We start from the raw sequence: 16,549 nt of genomic DNA on the forward strand, positions 1-16,549 counted from the left end.
ATGCAAATGGCGGGGCGATACCAGTTGGGCAGCCAAAGATCGGTGTGTGATACCGCTACATCGCGGCATAATGCAAATAACTAGGGGCGATACCGGTTGGGCAGCCATAGATCACTGTATGATGCCACTACATCGCAGCATAATGCAAATGACGGGGCGATACCGGTTGGGCAGCCATAGATCGGTGTGTGATGCCGCTACATCGCAGCATAATGTAAATGACGGGGCGATACCGGTTGGGCAGCCATAGATCACTGTGTGATGCCACTACATCGCAGCATAATGCAAATGACGGGGCGATACCGGTTGGGCAGCCATAGAGCGCTGTGTGATGCCGCTACATCGCAGCATAATGCAAATGGCGGGGCGATACCAGTTGGGCAGCCAAAGATCGGTGTGTGATACTGCTACATCGCGGCATAATGCAAATAACTAGGGGCGATACCAGTTGGGCAGCCAAAGATCGGTGTGTGATACTGCTACATCGCGGCATAATGCAAATAACTAGGGGCGATACCGGTTGGGCAGCCATAGATCACTGTATGATGCCACTACATCGCAGCATAATGCAAATGACGGGGCGATACCGGTTGGGCAGCCATAGAGCGCTGTGTGATGCCGCTACATCGCAGCATAATGTAAATGACGGGGCGATACCAGTTGGGCAGCCATAGATCGGTGTGTGATGCCGCTACATCGCAGCATAATGTAAATAACTAGGGGCGATACCGGTTGGTCAGCCATAGAACACTGTGTGATGCCGCTACATCGCAGCATAATGTAAATGACGGGGCGATACCAGTTGGGCAGCCATAGATCGGTGTGTGATGCCGCTACATCGCAGCATAATGTAAATAACTAGGGGCGATACCGGTTGGTCAGCCATAGAACACTGTGTGATGCCGCTACATCGCAGCATAATGTAAATGACGGGGCGATACCGGTTGGGCAGCCATAGATCAGTGTGTGATACCGCTACATCGCGGCATAATGCAAATGGCGGGGCGATACCAGTTGGGCAGCCAAAGATCGGTGTGTGATACCGCTACATCGCGGCATAATGCAAATAACTAGGGGCGATACCGGTTGGGCAGCCATAGATCACTGTATGATGCCACTACATCGCAGCATAATGCAAATGACGGGGCGATACCGGTTGGGCAGCCATAGATCGGTGTGTGATGCCGCTACATCGCAGCATAATGTAAATGACGGGGCGATACCGGTTGGGCAGCCATAGATCACTGTGTGATGCCACTACATCGCAGCATAATGCAAATGACGGGGCGATACCGGTTGGGCAGCCATAGAGCGCTGTGTGATGCCGCTACATCGCAGCATAATGTAAATGACGGGGCGATACCAGTTGGGCAGCCATAGATCGGTGTGTGATGCCGCTACATCGCAGCATAATGCAAACGGCGGGGCGATACCAGTTGGGCAGCCATAGATCGGTGTGTGATACCGCTACATCGCGGCATAATGCAAATGGCGGGGCGATACCAGTTGGGCAGCCAAAGATCGGTGTGTGATACTGCTACATCGCGGCATAATGCAAATAACTAGGGGCGATACCGGTTGGGCAGCCATAGAGCGCTGTGTGATGCCGCTACATCGCAGCATAATGTAAATGACGGGGCGATACCAGTTGGGCAGCCATAGATCGGTGTGTGATGCCGCTACATCGCAGCATAATGTAAATAACTAGGGGCGATACCGGTTGGTCAGCCATAGAACACTGTGTGATGCCGCTACATCGCAGCATAATGTAAATGACGGGGCGATACCGGTTGGGCAGCCATAGATCAGTGTGTGATACCGCTACATCGCGGCATAATGCAAATGGCGGGGCGATACCAGTTGGGCAGCCAAAGATCGGTGTGTGATACCGCTACATCGCGGCATAATGCAAATAACTAGGGGCGATACCGGTTGGGCAGCCATAGATCACTGTATGATGCCACTACATCGCAGCATAATGCAAATGACGGGGCGATACCGGTTGGGCAGCCATAGATCGGTGTGTGATGCCGCTACATCGCAGCATAATGTAAATGACGGGGCGATACCGGTTGGGCAGCCATAGATCACTGTGTGATGCCACTACATCGCAGCATAATGCAAATGACGGGGCGATACCGGTTGGGCAGCCATAGAGCGCTGTGTGATGCCGCTACATCGCAGCATAATGTAAATGACGGGGCGATACCAGTTGGGCAGCCATAGATCGGTGTGTGATGCCGCTACATCGCAGCATAATGCAAACGGCGGGGCGATACCAGTTGGGCAGCCATAGATCGGTGTGTGATACCGCTACATCGCGGCATAATGCAAATGGCGGGGCGATACCAGTTGGGCAGCCAAAGATCGGTGTGTGATACTGCTACATCGCGGCATAATGCAAATAACTAGGGGCGATACCGGTTGGGCAGCCATAGAGCGCTGTGTGATGCCGCTACATCGCAGCATAATGTAAATGACGGGGCGATACCAGTTGGGCAGCCATAGATCGGTGTGTGATGCCGCTACATCGCAGCATAATGTAAATGACGGGGCGATACCGGTTGGGCAGCCATAGAACACTGTGTGATGCCGCTACATCGCAGCATAATGTAAATGACGGGGCGATACCGGTTGGGCAGCCATAGATCACTGTGTGATGCCGCTACATCGCAGCATAATGCAAATGACGGGGCGATACCGGTTGGACAGCCATAGAGCGCTGTGTGATGCCGCTACATCGCAGCATAATGCAAATGACGGGGCGATACCAGTTGGGCAGCCATAGATCGGTGTGTGATGCCGCTACATCGCGGCATAATGCAAATAACTAGGGGCGATACCGGTTGGGCAGCCATAGATCACTATGTGATGCCGCTACATCGCAGCATAATGTAAATGACGGGGCGATCCCGGTTGGTCAGCCATAGATCACTGTGTGATGCCGCTACATTGCAGCATAATGCAAATGACAGGGCGATACCGGTTGGGCAGCCATAGATCGGTGTGTGATGCCGCTACATCGCAGCATAATGCGAATGACTAGGGTTGCATTGTGAGCTGCTACGTACAGCGACAAGAAAGTCACAAAATCTTGGAACCAGTTGGATTTTTTTGGTTGCATTGTAGGTAATAATGCAACCTCATTAACTTGGATTTTTCTGAGAAGTAGCAAAGGCAAATAGTGATTTTTGGCCACGCGACCTGTGTTGTAATCAAAGTGACAGTGTAGCCCCTGCCTAAAATAATTCTGTATCAAAGAGTAAATCCAGGTACTCCTAAAATATATTTCTCTAAACATAAATGGACAGAAAATTTACTACCGTGTTTTTAAATGGAATCTGTCAGCAGATTTTTGCTATGTAATCTGGGTGCACCATGATGTAGGGACACAGACCTTGATACCAGCGATGTGTCATTTACTAGGCTGTGTGTTTTCTAAATAAATTAAATCATTGTTTTATCAGCAGGAGATTATCACTAGAGGACTAGGTGTCTCGTGCCTCCTGGTCCAATCACACCCCAACCACTGATTAGCAGTTTTCAGTCAATATAAAATTAGCTGCCAATCAGTGATGTGGGTGGAGTTATACACAGCTCAGCATTCTGAGCTCTGCTAGATCTGCAGCAGAGAAAACTGTGATTTTATCACATCTGCTGCACTTAGTAAAGTAAGTGATACATCGCTGGAATCAGGGTTTCTGTCCCTACAACGTGCTGCTCTCAGATTACATAGCAAGGCGGAGCTAATGGAGCACTTTTATCATTCCCTAAAAGTTCAGCAGGTATTAATGAAAAATAAATGACATAACCAGCACTCACATGGCTAATCCTAAATGTTAGTAACTGTAAAACCGATGGGTGCAGAATACCTTTAATGACGAGTCTGCAATTTCCAGGGCGGACTCCTCCAGGCCCAGGTCTCTCCTCCTCTCTGCTCGGACTTCAGCATAACTGTAGGATGGTAGGATAATGTTATAAGAAGGGTGGGATATGTCTTCTCTATATCCATGATTGTTAGATTGACATAGTCTGATACCTACTGTGTATCCGCTACCTCTACCTTACAAATACTGTGATTTGGACCTGGCAGATTTAATGCAGGACCGGTAGACTGGTGAATATATTAGTAAACGCTCTCCACATTCATGACATTATATCACCTAGATGCAAATCTTTTTGCTGGCAACCATATGCTATCACACCATTGAAAAGTCTATGAGCTTTCTATAATGCCACAGTCACTAGAGGGCACTATATACCAGATGTAACGCTGGCTGAGCATTTGCACAGGTTCAAGTATCTATATGCAGCATAAGGAGTAATCTCTGACTCCGCTGGCAAAACCAAATGTCTAATTTAATGACATTAAAACGCTATTCCTTATCTATAGGATAGGGAATAACTTGCTGGGTAGCCAATTATTAGGACCTCCAGTGATTCTCAGTTTGGGGCTTTATAACCCTGAAAACGGTGCTTTGCTGAATAGGGCAGAGGTACGCATGCTTAGCGTCCAATTCATTTAGTATCTATGAGACTGCTGGAAATAGCCAAGCTCATGCAATATTGCAATGTTAAAATCAGCATTGGACATTTTGTAGACTTCTATGGGGCTTGTATTGGGAGTGGACCTGGCACTAAGCTTATTCTCTTTTCATAAACACAGTCACAGCGTTTTCCTGCAGCTGCCACTAGGGGGAGCTCAGTGCATAGAAATGTTTACAGTTCTATAACAGCTATACAAAACCAATTGCACTGGCTCCCCCTAGAGGTGACTGGACTCTGTAAGAAGAGAAGCAATGGGATTTTGGGCCCAATTCATCATTGCATTTGCAGGAAAACATTTCAATTTGTGACTTCTTGATTTGCAAGAAATTTATCCAACGATTTTTGCCTTTTTTAAGTTGTCTCTTGTGGTTTAGTTAGTGTTCTGGTTTTTACATCAATGTGGCTTTTCCATATTTTCTAGACTAATTCATCAAACGCACCTTAAAAAAAAAAAAAGTTGCAAAATTTGGTGCAACTCCCAGGCACGTTTTAACCCCCACACCAGCTGCAGTCATTCTATGTAGGTCAATTAGTTTGCTAAAAATGCGACTTGTCTTACTAAAATGTGACAAAAAAGTCAGAGATGAAAAAAAAAAAAGACAATTTTTGGCTTTGCTCACAAATCATGAATCGCCACTATGATGAACAAATCAGCAAAAATTACATGTCAAAAAAACAAGCTAATGATGAATTGGGCCCTTGGAGTTCTATGAGTGAGAGCCAAAGATCCAAACTAGGTTGAACATCAAAGGGATTTTCCAGGACTTTGATATTGATGGTGTATCCGTAGAGGGAATGTGTCACCAAGTTTTTGCTCCCACATCTAAGAGCAGCATAATGTAGGGGCAGAGATCCTGATTCCAGGGATGTGTCACTTACTGTGCTCCTTGCTGTAATTTTGCTAAAATCCTTGCCGCAGATCTAGCAGTTCTCTGAATGCTGAGCTCAGTGTAACCCCGCCCACACCACTGATTGGCAGCTTTTTGCACATGTACAGTGTACGCAGAAAGCTGCCAATCAGTGGCGGGGGGGAGTTATACACAGCTCATGAATTTGGAGGACTACATGGCAGCAGGTTTTCTGGTCCTCTAGTGATAATCTCCTGCTGACAAAACACTGATTTTATAAAAACGACAGCAAGCAGCCCAGTAAGTGACACATCACTGGAATCAGGGTCTCTGCCCCTACATTATGCTGCTCTCTGATTCAGTGGCAAAAACCTATTGACTGATTCCGTTTAATACAGGCCATCGATCTAAGATATGTATGAATCTTTGTAGTAAGAGAGAAAGCTGTCAGAGTGCCACTGATATGATATTGATGAATTTTCCGAATGATAGTCTGTCAATTTAAAATTTCCAGAATACGCCTTTAACGTTAAAATATTAAGTGGTCCATAAGTTGGTATTGTCAGTGGGCACGGGCGTCCAGTCTATGTTCTGTAACAGAGTTTTTCAGCTTGAATTTATCTTACAAAACTTCAGAAATCATTCAAGACAGGACTCAAAAATAGGAAAAGCACAAAGCCAAACAGCTGGGAGGATTTGGCACCGGATCGGGTTCTGTGTCGCTATTCTGTTCTTAAACTAAACCGATCTGCACAACAAGATGAGGAATTCTTACCTAACGACAGTGTGTGTACAGACAATAAACTCCGGCTTGGAATTCCACTGATGATAGGTGATGTAGTAGTGCGTCTGCAGCCAGATCCACTGCTGGCCTTTGGTTAGAAACCTGTAGTAACAGGACTTTCCCTTCCCATATTGCATCACTAATAGGCAACGAAAGAAAAACAAAATAATCAGCGACAGACATGTAAGGTACACTACAGCCAAGAATATGCTGAGAATCGGATTAAAGCATAGCATAAAATAGATCAGGGACAATAGAAAAACAGAAGGTCCGTTATCAAGAAGCTTTACAAAATTCTTAGAAGTTCTACAATCCATTTATTACCGATGTAGCAGAGTGTAAATTAATATTCAACACCTTAGGGCTGAATTATTTATCGTGGGAATACATAGAAGGATTACCTGTACGCTTAGATACATCAGACAGAGCACTATCACTATGTGACAAACCTAACCCTGACATATCTGGCAAACATAGCTCTGCAACATATTAATTATTATTAAAGGGGTGGTCAGAAACTAACACTTATATAATCTTAAATGTCTATTTAATGTAATAGTCTAACTGCTTTTCTAATATACTTTAATTAAACATTCTCTAACTGCTTTATTTTATTTTATTTTTTTTAACCAATTTCCTGTTTGATGACATTTTGTTTGAGAACCCCCAGTGCATTCTGGGGTACTCAAACGAGACATCATTAGGGACAGAGGCTCCACTCACTGCTTCAGCCTCTGTCCCCACCCTAAAATGAAATGTCATCAGTGACATTTGTTTCAGGGGCTGGGCTAGTCCCTGCTCTGCTGAGCATGAGTGGATTGTCAATTTCAACATATATTCAGTTGGATCTTGTCACTGTGCAATATTCTTTTTAATGCACAGTGACAGTGCACTCCCTCGCCGGGTCTAATGAGAAATGACGAGCCGGCAAGAGAATGCTCTGTCAGTGCGCATTGAAAGGAGAGAATCTGGTAAGCAGAAAAAACAGAGACCAGCACCGCCCCTGAAAGTGATGTCTTATTGGGGGTGGGGCTGGTCTCTGTTCTCACTGATTGCCGGGTTCTCTCTTTACAATGCACACTGACAGTGCGCTCTCTTGCCAGCTTGTCATTTCTCATCAGAGCCGGTGAGGGAGCGCATTGTTACTGTACAAATTTCCACAGTGACAAGATCCTACTGAGCATACGTTGAAATTGACAACTGACACATGCTCAGTACAACACAGAATAGCCCAGCACCTGAAATGGACGTCACTGATGGCGCTTTGTTTCAGGGTAGGGAATATTTAATTAAAGTATATTAGAAAAGTAATTAGATTTTTACATTAAAGAAGCACTCCTCCTCCTCCCATCAAAGTTTTTATCCTCTTAATATATTGCAATCACCATATTATATGGCACTGTGTACTTACAATTGCTCATTTTGCCTTTTTACCAAGTTCATTCTTCTCTTTTCTCTGCTGTATGTAGAAACAGGAAGTCTCTTTTCTCTGCATTTATCATTTCCCTCTTGAACTCCTGACCCAGCTGCTCCCTCCTTACCACTGACAGGGACTTTTGCGGTGACTTATGACTCATGCAGGGAAAATTGACCTCCAGTTTCTATATAGAGTTCAGAGTTCAGAAGGATTCAGCTAGTCGGTTTTTAAACATGTGATGTCAAAGACCTAATGGAAAAGAGAAGAATTATCTGGGTAGAAAGGCAAAATGAGCAATTGTAAGTACACAGTGGCATATATGATGATTGCAATATACAAATTTTGAAGGGAGTGCTTCTTTAAATAAATAGATATTTGGATTAAATCAGTGTTAGTTTTGGACCATCCCTTCAAGTTGTAAGTTCAGTTGAATAGTGGCATTGTAAATGCTCATAAACTGTTTCCTCTCTTATTTTCCAATTTGTTATTGAGCCCGTCTTCAGTTTATGAGGAGAGTCTCTCCATCTTTGCGATCGGTGAGGGTCTCAGCACCCAGAGCCCCTACAGAACAAAACTGCTAACATCTCTATATGACATGTCAAAAGTTTTCTAAATGTGCAGTTACATTTTCGAGGATTTTAAAACGTGTATTTTTTTTGAAAAACAGTGCCACTCTTAGTCACAGGTTGTATCTGGTATTGCAGCTCATCTCCAGTCCAATGAATAGAGTTGAGCTGCAGTACCACACACAACCTGTGAGTAAGTGAGGTGCCATTTTTAAATTAAAGCAGCCATGCAAGCCGCTGAGATGTTCTCAACTATCAAGCAGTCAAAAATTTGGATGACCAACAAAACTACTGCAATTAGAACTGGGTGACAAATGTCGTGGTGGTCATTTGTGTTGCACCACCCTTTACTAAAGGCCATAATAAGTAATAAATGGCTGTTGATCTATTTTTTGCGCTGTCACGGCTCGTCCTCTCCTACCTTGTAGTCAATACATTATTACTAACATGAATATATCACATAATATAAATATGACCTGACCGATGTCACCAATCCTAGTCTTCATGTACTTTCCTATAGATTTTACACAAGGGCTTAATTTCTATTGATTTTCCTAGAATCATCTCCTCTTGTCAGAATTCATGTAGAATTAATGAAGCTTTGGTTGGTTAGATCTGGCAGGCGTCTGCAGAGCTTGTGCAAGATTTATGGAAAAATAATTGAAATGGAATCGTTCTTGGGCAGAGGTTCATTGTCAGAAGACATTAAAGAGAAGCGGATGCCTCATACGCTGAGCGGCTGCAGCGCTGATCTTCATGCATCCTACTAAACACTTGGGATTTGTCACAGCATTCCTTCACTTTATTTGTATTGCATAAGTAACCCCCTGGCACAGTAGCAGGATAGGGCGAGGTTCACATCACGTTTGGGCACAGCTTTGGAAAGATTTGTTGCATTCTCAGTTTCATGATGGTTTACTGCAGCAGAAGTGCACCCACCAAAAACCGTGCACCAAGCTGTAAGGAGATTATAGGCTCTTGCACGTTGCATAACCTTGTGCATTAAGTCTCTATGTCAGTGCTCGTACAGTATGTTGTATGTGCAGGGGTGTGACAGGGACTGTCATATACCTGTCCCTGAAGACAGCAATTGTAGTGTGAATATTGACTTGCGTTTTACTGTTTGATGTGAAATGTGTAATATGTCATGTAAACTGCATAGAGTGTTATAAGTACTGATGCTGCTGTGTGCTACTGTACTGGTAATGCCTAAGGTAACTCTAGTACACCCAGCTCAGTTATAGGGAAAGTATAGGGTATAGTTTAGTACTTAGTGATAAATAGGAACATTAGTGCAGATATGTAGTGATGGGCCTATTAGTGTATAAGTGATAGGTATAGTATAAGTATTATTAGTATAGTGTTAAAGTAGTAAAGTAATGTAAGCTGTGTGCTGGAATGTAAGTGAAAGGTTAGTTTGTCCCAGCAACAGACTGTAGGAACAGATACAGTTAAATGTTTTGGACCAGCCCCGCCTGAGAGGGTGCAAGGTCAAGCAAAAAGAGGTCTAATTAGATAGTGGCGGTGGGCTGGAGGCACGTGGAGCACATAGCATTCTGACAGCATGAGGTCGTACCGAATTTCCTGGGGACATTCCTGTAACGTCTGGGGCCTATGGCCCGAACGAGGCACTGGGAAGTGTGCCTTATTCCTTTTCAAACAGAGGGAGCCGGATGGGGAAATGCGTGAGGGAAACGTAGTGGATCTCGGGAGTGCTGTGGGGTCGGACGGGAAACACCTAGGGCTGACAGGAGGATCAAGCGTAGGGATAATCCAAGCTGACCATAAGCAGAGGCTTGAAATTTGATGTATTGATGAAACTGGAACTGGAAGGTGCTTGCCCAAAACTGCGTGTTAAAGACTGTTGTATCTGAACTGTCCAGTAAAGTAGAATTTGTTGTAATGAACCGGGTGTCCCCTGATGTGTGTGCGGCTGATCCTGGACCAAAGGACGTGGATGCAGCCAAGACCTCAGGCCTGAAAGTGAGTACACTGCATTGTACACAGCACAACATGATTGACTGGGACACTGTTTATTTGTGGGGTGCCAGGGTGTGGAGAAGCAGCAGCTCAACCCACGGCTACCGCCTGGGCATCTTACATATGTCTCCTTAGTATAGAATAGTATAGCCTCCATGCATTGCTGTACAGTCTTGGTCGGGCTCGGTATGTACTGAGCTAGTCGTCCAATGTAAGAAAGTTCGTTGAAATCAGGAGGCTTCTGCAATGATATCACTATGTGTCTATGTGCGGAGCTATAATGTGACCATGTGCGAAAGCCCTAATGCCTTGAGTCACATCGCAGGTTTGGGTGCAATTTTTTAAGCTGGGAGTAGATACAAAACAGAACATCAATTCATGTTGCAAAACAAAACAGTGCAACCAAAACGGCATAAAATCCGGCATTTGTGATTCCAGCCAAAATGTGTTTCTTGCACAAACGTATGTTTTAATGCAACAAAAAAGTATGTTTGGTTGTTTTATGAAAAACCTGGAAAATTTTCTAACTACTGTACATTTTGACCATACAGTTAAAGGGAATCTGTCAGCATGTTTTTGCTATGTAATCTGAGGGCAGCACAAGATAGGGGATGAGATTTCAGCGATGTGTCACTTATTAGGCTGTGTGCTGTTGTTGAATGTTTTCTCACTAGGAGATTATCACTGCCCAGACTATAGCTCTAGTGAGCCCTAGTCCGGCCACGCCTCTCTTCTGATAAGCAGCTCACTGTCACTATACAATGTACACAAAGAGCCTGGTGTAAGTGGGTTAGCTTTCTGAGCTCTGCTACATGCTACATCTAAAAGCAATGATTGTGTCACAACTGCTGCACCCAGTAATCTAAGTGATACATCGTTGGATTCAGTTTTTCTTTTACTGCATTATGCTGCTCTGTGAAGATGTAGCAAAAACCTGGTGAAAAATTCCCTTTAAGGGATAGGCTTATAGTTCAACCCATGCCATTCATTTTCATTGTATAAGAAATATATAAAGTAGAATTAAAGGGTTTGTCTGAGGCTGATAATGGATAAAATATGTAATTTACCCCTTACAAAAAAATCCTTTCCTGGATTTTTTGTACAGGGTAATGGATTTTAATTCTATAGTTTACAGCTTATTTCCTAGGTTACTGGCCATCCCTGCAGTCTATCAGAGGTGGCCAGTTTCCTAAGCAAGGAGAACGCGCTTCCAAGTTGTTGCAAGCACTGCTCTGAAGGCGGCCATATCACCGGATCCGACCAGCTGTCACTGCGCTCCTCCGGTGCTGCAAAGGTGATGCTGCCTTAGAGTGTAGCATCAGACAGCGGGCAGTTACGGCTAGTGGCTCAGCTGTGGCTCCAGGCTGAACTGTCAATCATCAGGAGCGCATCGCTCCCCCAGCAAGCAGAAAGCTGAAAAGCAGGGGAGCAGTGTGCTCCTGATTATAGGATCCTTAGACAACCCCTTTAATATCTTGGTGTATTGAATAATGTACATGTAGCCATATGTGCTATTTCATACAGCAAAAAAGGTATCCAGATGTTTCTCTTTCACACACATGCCAAAACTATATTCAACTATATTATTTTCCCATAGATTTGGCCATTTAAAGGTTAATTTGTAAGGCACCATTCACAAGGACTACTTTATTTTTCTTCGTGTAAAAAGGACAGATACAAACTGACACAGCCGGCAGAGCACGTGACTTCCATTAAAAAGATAGAAACCACAATTCAGTGTGAACATAACTTAAGTCACAATATATGTTGGATTTCTTTTATTTTTTTTCTATCCAACTTATCCATCTGAGCCCATAAGTTTGGTGTGAAATGGGCTGTAGAAATGCTGACTTTGTGTTTTAATAATGGTTAAAAAGTAATTTTGTGGCGGGGGGCTGTAAAATCAGGAAGTAATAATTTCTTGGCCATACCCAACATGATAAGCGTACTTTGAGGATACATCATAAATAAATATCTCCCAGTTTCTTAAATTAAATATTATAATTTTAACAAACAAAGTAATTAAGGCATAACTCACAATGAACATGGCACCTTGCTAGGAGCTCTAGGTCATCTGCATGGTAGTAATCATACCCTGACGTCCCCAGCACTTCAAAGGGTAAATAGCCAATTATCGGTGGAGCCCTGAAATAATAAGAGTGATGTTAATGGAGACAGAAGTGGTTGATAGACTACCATAGAATACAAAGCGTAAACTAAAAGCGGCCATCACTGCAGCACCCAGGACACATTACTGGGTGCAATTGACCGGCTTTTAGTTGTAAGGTAAGTGCTGCCGATGTTCCTGTAATAAGCATCATTTAGTAGAAGATATGCAAGATGTGTAGAGTGCTACATTTTTTTAAAGTGTCAAGAAAGAATAGAAGAATGAAAGAAAGAAATCTTTTTGCTGTTAACATAATTCCTCTTGTATGTCATGCTATATAAATATATATATACTTCCCCATCATTTTGTAGAAAACAATAATGGCGGCAAGGTTGGCTGCTAGCACAGCAGACACGGGTAAAATTCACAGAGCTGACCGGATGCTAGGTCACAGTATCCTAAAGAGAGTTATTCTGGCGTCACACTATAGATGAGCGCAGCGCTACAGATATGTTTGCATTCACTCCACTGGGACACCTGGGCACAAGCCTCACCCCAGCTATGCCCGATGTAACATTAAAGAGTTTTTCTCAACATTATTCTTCAGGAGCGCGCTGCTCCCCAGCCTTCTACCTTTCTGCTTGCCAGGGAACAGTGCCTTCCTGATTGATTGACAGTACAAACCTGTAGCATGGTTGCACTGCTGGGAAGAACAGCAAGCAGAGGTATATTTTCCTCTGTAGCACTGAAAGAGTGCAGAGACCCTTAAGCAAGCCGGATCCAGCAATCTGCACAGCTTTAGAGCAGTGCTTGAAAGCTCTATAGCAAAGAGCTTGTAAGCGCTGCATTCTTTGCCTAAGAGACAGGCCATGACTGATAAATTGCAGGTTCTTGAGAATGGAAAAGATTTTTAATAACAAGCAAATTGCAAAGATGTTTGTTTTTTTACAAGCACGTTGCAATTTTAACCATTTATCATGATGAGAAGGACCCTTCAAGTCCACCATGCACAATTCAAATATCACACTGGACGCATGCCGAAATGTGGGTATCTGAATTTCCCAAATTCCGGGAGCCGTAGTCTTTACACCAGTCATTAGACAGCTATCTGTTCTAGAAGGAACTAACTTTCTCGCTGCGTTGTAGGATCTCAGCTAAACTACAAACTCACTAAAGTTTGCACAGTTAAGCCCAGCCATAAACATATTACACAAAACATACAGTATTTCATGAAGAAGACCCACAGCTGTATATGTGGTTTATACAGGCAAATCACACTGGACTTAATCCCCTTTCTAATCCAAAACCTAAGGCTAAACCCTGTGGCTAGTCAGTAATTCAATCTACAGCCGGATTATTTCTTTCACACACTTCCAAGTTACTGTGAGAAGGGATGTGAAAGTGGACAGTATACTATCTGCAGGTACTTAAGTCGTATTGTATGAAGAATCCAGGAATTTCGAACAAGCAATACATTCTACAGAGCATTTTCTAAAATTAAGTGAAAAACATACAGTATTAAATTTGAGGTTGCTGTGCACAACAGAACAACTTCCACAATCATCTCACATCTTCAATAGCCTTAGGAAGCTAAAGACAGCTGAAGCACTGTAGAATTAAGTTACTTTTGATCCTAGGGAACATGACATTACACTACACTACAACATTTAGTTGAGTCTGTCCTTATTCCTGGCAGTTAATCAGATGGGATGAATATCTCAAGATGAAGAAAATCAAGTAAAAACCGCTTGAAAATTTTTTCTCTGTCCAGCTGCGAAGAACCGTTCTATTGATGACTGCTAGTTGTTGTTGCCGTAGCTCGGAGACGTGGCGATGACGCCTCTTTCAATGTGCTAAGTTTCCAGTAACCATTTACAATGTTGTATCTTCCGGCTGCCACTCATTGGTGCCAATTTCTCTTTCTTTAACTTCATACATTTCTACCATCCAGCAGTGGTAGATGCCCTTTCCAAGTCCAGCTGTAATGGATGCCCTTTTCAGGTTTCCAGGTCCAGCAGTAATGAATGCCCTTTCCAGGTCCAGCTGTAATAGATGACCTTTCCAGGTCCAGTATTAATGGATGCCCTTTCCAGAGCAGTGGTGGATGCCCTTTCCAGGTCCAGCTGTAATAGATATTCTTTCCAGGTCCAGCAGCAGGGCATTCTAGGTCAATTGATCCCCATGACTTTGACCCAGTTCATCAGGGGTGGGGAACCTCAGGCCCGCAGTCTTGGTGCCTCCTATGTGATGTATATACAGCAGTCTCAGTGTCTCCTATGTGATGTATATACAGCAGTCTTGGTGTCTCCTATGTGATGTGTATACAGCAGTCTTGGTGTCTCCTATGTTATGTAGATACAGCGGTCTCGGTGTCTCCTATGTGATGTATATACAGCAGAATTGGTGTCTTCTATGTTAGGTATACAGCAGTCTCGGTGTCTCCTATATTATGTAGATACAGCGTCCCGGTGTCTCCTATGTGATGTAATAACAGCAGTATTGGTGTCTCCTATGTTATGTATACAGCAGACCTCCCACTACTTGAGTTCTATAAATGTAAAGTGAGCAATGATGAATTTCTCACTGTGGGAAGACCTGCAGTGTAGTATATATCTGTGTTCAGTATGACTTATTGCTGCAAGTTCATTACAAAACGTATTGCAAAGAGTCGTCTGTGCTCTAGATCAACACAAATCTGGAAAAGCAGTTACTAACTTACGATTAGCAACATCATCCATACCACCTAACATCACAGCCGCACCAAAGAAAAGCAGTTCCAGCCATCACATTAGGAGTGAGTTAATTAAATGTTTGACCGAATATAGCAGGGTAATTTTCAAGTTAGAAATTTTGTGTAGCCCCCGAAGAATGTTATAAATATCCAAATGGCCCTTGGCAGAAAAAAGGTTCCTCACCCCTGCAGTACATCATCAATCCTAATTGTATCCTCATCTTTCCTTTGAAAGACCCCAAGGGGATGATGCTTCGTTTCTCCTGGCATCCTCAACAAACTCCTCACCGTCTAGTATAGTTGGCCAGACTGGAAACAAGATGTGAATGCATTGTCTTCTTGTGCACCTCATGTGCTCATTTTAAAACATTCAAACTTGATATGATCAGGTCTCCTTTAGCCACTGCCAACCCAACAGAGCCCTGGACTGAGTTACAGTAACTTGTATTGGTGACAACATTTGATTGATGTGGGTTTGGGAAGACAACCTGAAAATGATCAACTGATCATTGGGTTTACGTCTTTCTAAAAAGTGTTGTCTTTATGAAACAACCCCTTTAAGGAACTGTTTTCGAGTACTGATTGGTTTTGAAATAGATCCTAAAAGATCCCATTTACCATTGATCTATGAAACAGAGTCTATACTTTAACAATAAGGGACAAAAAACCTAACAGATGTTCAGAGCATAACTAGATGGTGAGCATCATGAGATAGCAATGAAAACAATCCATGTGTTAGCTTTCCTTCAGGCCTCACTGTAGTTATAGGTTTTGCTATATCTTGTATTGTAGACAGAAATCCACTGACTTTAAGGTGTGGCTTGGTCAGACTTGTAGATCTATAGGAGGAACCGTAGGGTGGAAACACTGGAAGGGCATCTGCCCCGCACTTCCTCCCTACTGGATGGTAAGGGGAAAGTTAATTTACCTGTGGTCTAAAAAGAGAAATTTCCACTCTAAGCTGTGCCTCGAGGTAAATTCTTCACAAGGCTCCTCTACATTGCACAACTCCTGGAACATAGGAAGACACAGACAACATAAAATGGTTTCGTTTGTCGCAATACAGATATTTGTTATAACAGCAGATCCTAAAGCAACAACATAAAGTTGTATAAAAGCACAACGAGAATATTACCCAACAGAATATAATCCTAGAGGCCTAAAATGTTGAAGGACGTTGTGTCTTATCACTACTATTATATGTTGTGTACTTTTATATACTGTCAGTGTGGGTTTATTCAACAAAATGTGGCATGTTTGAAGTATCATTAATATAGGGTGAGAACAGGAGTGTCACTACAGTGCATTCTGAGGCCGCAGCTGCATCAGAGTCCCCAAACTGTGTGTGTATGTGTGTGTAAGAAGCAATAAGTATGTGTGCAACATAAAGTGTGTGTGCATCATGCTGTGCGTGTGCGTGTAACAGGCAATGTCTGTAACATGCAGTGTGTGTATCCTGCAGTATGTGTGTGTGTAACAGGCAATGTGTGTGTATAACAGGCAATGTGTGTATCATGCAGTGTGTGTGTGTAACATGCAATGTGTGTGTGTAACAGGCAATGTTTGTA

At 43.4% G+C, this 16,549-nt stretch overlaps 1 protein-coding gene across 3 annotated transcripts in view; it reads right to left on the reverse strand.

Moving 5' to 3' along the window:
* LOC141154787 (neuronal PAS domain-containing protein 2-like) overlaps positions 1-16,549 on the reverse strand; it is a 212,568-nt gene that overhangs the window by 24,889 nt on the left and 171,130 nt on the right. For all 3 annotated transcript variants that reach the window (XM_073641197.1, XM_073641198.1, XM_073641196.1), the window contains exons 10-13: positions 15,910-15,992; positions 12,182-12,288; positions 6,172-6,319; positions 3,873-3,954 (exon numbers count right to left, since the gene is read on the reverse strand). In XM_073641197.1, coding sequence (XP_073497298.1) covers positions 3,873-3,954; positions 6,172-6,319; positions 12,182-12,288; positions 15,910-15,992 — 420 coding nt within the window. The remainder of the gene's footprint in view (positions 1-3,872; positions 3,955-6,171; positions 6,320-12,181; positions 12,289-15,909; positions 15,993-16,549) is intronic.

This window comes from Phyllobates terribilis, unplaced genomic scaffold, assembly GCF_046119375.1.
Source record: "Phyllobates terribilis strain yellow unplaced genomic scaffold, ASM4611937v1 Scaffold_7__3_contigs__length_470593459, whole genome shotgun sequence".
NCBI classification, from domain to species: Eukaryota; Metazoa; Chordata; class Amphibia; order Anura; family Dendrobatidae; genus Phyllobates; species Phyllobates terribilis.